General features: G+C 35.7%; 1 protein-coding gene across 3 annotated transcripts in view; it reads left to right on the top strand.

Moving 5' to 3' along the window:
* Window positions 1-2,500, top strand: part of LOC125045595 (nucleosome-remodeling factor subunit NURF301-like) — a 35,830-nt gene that overhangs the window by 25,996 nt on the left and 7,334 nt on the right. For 2 of the 3 annotated variants that reach the window (XM_047644092.1, XM_047643346.1), the window contains exons 15-16: window positions 626-712; window positions 2,288-2,453. In XM_047644092.1, the coding sequence (XP_047500048.1) occupies window positions 626-712; window positions 2,288-2,453 (253 nt within the window). The remainder of the gene's footprint in view (window positions 1-625; window positions 713-2,287; window positions 2,454-2,500) is intronic. The other variant, XM_047644854.1, reaches the window with a different exon arrangement.

Here is a 2,500-nt window from a genome sequence, read left to right as displayed (position 1 = left end):
TGGGTTAATAGATGTATACAACCTTTCCAATTTGAGCTGCATTGTAGTGTAAATGTATATGTGGAATCAAAAGTTGTAATGACACTAGAGAAAATCTTTATAATTGGCATTTAAAGCCCACATTTGTTATTTAGGTACTAGAAAAAGTTGTCTGCCCTATGTGTTACCATCTTACAGTGTTGATGCTGATCTAGTCTGCATATAATTTCTATTTATGCAAGTAAAACTTCTTTCTTTTTCTTCATGCTTTTAACCCAATGCCGACAGGCATGACGTGTACGTACGTGCCATGCCCACTGTGTGTTACTTGATTGATTGTTTTTACACAAATCAAATCACGTAAGGTCACAAGGTCTACTAATTGACTCCTTTGTGGCTAAGTACTAGCAGAGCCATCTATGTGCAGAGACATTTCACAAAAAAATAAAAAAAACGAGCACAGCATTTTTCCCATTTTTTATTCATTTTCCCTGGCGGCATTGGGTTAATCCCTGTCTTTTATTTATTTATTTATTTCAGTTTCTTTGTAGAATCACTTTTTTTTTTCTTCTTTCCTTTCCTTTTCTTTCCTTTTCTTAATCTTGCATTTTGTAGTTGTCTTTATAGTATAATTTTCCATTTGTAGGGACAGCAAAGCTCTGGTGGAACAGTATTTAGAAGTCTTCTAGCATCTCCACAGGTTTTGCAATCTCCAGCTGTTATTACTGTAAAGGTGGGGGTCTTGCAGGAGTAGAGTTTTTCTTTATTTTATGTTCTACTTTGAGTTTGTTTTCCTCCTCTGATATTTTCTTAGGGGGGATGCATGTACCTCTAAACAGTAATCATTCTGCTGGGGTATAGAGGTGATCATATTTTTAAAATGTTATATATGATTGAAAAGACTAATATTCTTAAAAACTAAGTATCAGGGAATGACTGCAAAGGCAAGTTTCTTTCTTCATACATATGTTGACCAGTATATCAGATGTTAATATGAATGCTGTTATTTTTATTATATATTAACCCCATCGGTTTGGATAACATATTACATGCCATGAGTATGGTGATTTTAATAATTAACCTGTTGCATCTGGGTGCCTCACCTGTGGCTAAAAATCTGGGCATTAGGCTTGCTTGAATGACCCAGCCCACATAAACACTTAAGTGTTGTATCAAGACTCCTTGCCTTCTTTTTGCATCATTATTATCTGTTTTGCTGCATAAGCATTTTTGCTTTTTGGTCATTTTTCCAATGTCTATATTTGTCATTTGATGTTCTGTATCAAGGTGGTAATAGACTATTTTTGTTGCACAGACTCCATCTCTCTCGGTAGTCTACAACTATATAAAATAACAAGAAGTAATATTTCACTATTTGTGATTTTTTTTATACTGTAATACTGTCAACCAAAAACTGACAGGCATGGCATGTACCTAAATGCCATACCCACTGTGAGTTTGATTACTATTCATTGTTTATTTACATAGATGGCTCCACTTGTACTAAGTCACCAATGAACCAGTTACATGTCTCACCTGTTTGCCCTTTTCCTTGATTTAAAAAAAATATTTAGAATGCAAGGAAAGGTGAAATCAGGTAAGGTCACAAGGTCTACTAATTGACTCCTTTGTGACTAAGCACTTGCAGAGCCATCTATGTGCAGAGACACTTCACAAAAAATTCTAAATGAGCACAACATTTTCCTGGCAACATTGGGTTAATATTTTTATATAATAAAAATTCAGAAATAAGAGCTGGCACTCTTCCAGCCATGGCTCACAAATGGTACACTCCGCCCCCAATTGCTGAGGGAAATAATTCAAGAAACCCTTCCTAATTGCCAAAGTCTACCTTCCTTGAAGAGTATTGTGCACTCATGACTTGTCATATCCATCACCATGGCCCCAAACTGAATTTTATTTTTTCTAGTGCCGCCGATGAAAATGAATAAAAATTGGGGAAAATTCTGTGCTCTTTTTCTATATTTTTGTGAAATGTCTCTGTACGAGACAGGCAGTACTCGTATCTGGCTCATTGGTGACTTAGTACAAGTGTAGCTATCTATGTGTAAAAACAATCAACAAAAACTATAGTGGACAGTGCATGTACCCACAGGTAATGAATTAAATAATCAACACAGTTTACCATCTCATCCACATGTATCACAACAATGTGATAGTTACATCATGAGAGAATTTTCGGATGGACTGTCTCATTTTCCTTTCCTCATCCCTTCCACAGATTATGGTGTATAATACTACTGAAAATGATTAATAGAAAATACATATGTGTTTATTTCAACTTCAGAATGCAGTGACGGACTCGGGAACAAATGCAAATGATAACATGGCTTCAGAGTCGGAAGTAACCCAAGCACTGCCCACGAGTGGGTCTCCAAATGATGAGAAAAAACTGACATCACCTGTGTCGTCACCTAAGAAGTTTGTTCTCACACAAGAGTACATTCAACAGAGTAAGTCAGTTTTATAGATTGCTGTGGTTTTCGTCATTATTATTATT

The sequence above is a fragment of the Penaeus chinensis genome, chromosome 1 (assembly GCF_019202785.1).
Source record: "Penaeus chinensis breed Huanghai No. 1 chromosome 1, ASM1920278v2, whole genome shotgun sequence".
Classification (NCBI taxonomy): Eukaryota; Metazoa; Arthropoda; class Malacostraca; order Decapoda; family Penaeidae; genus Penaeus; species Penaeus chinensis.
The sequence above is the reverse complement of the archived record's forward strand: the minus strand, read 5'-3'. Positions and strand labels throughout refer to the sequence as shown.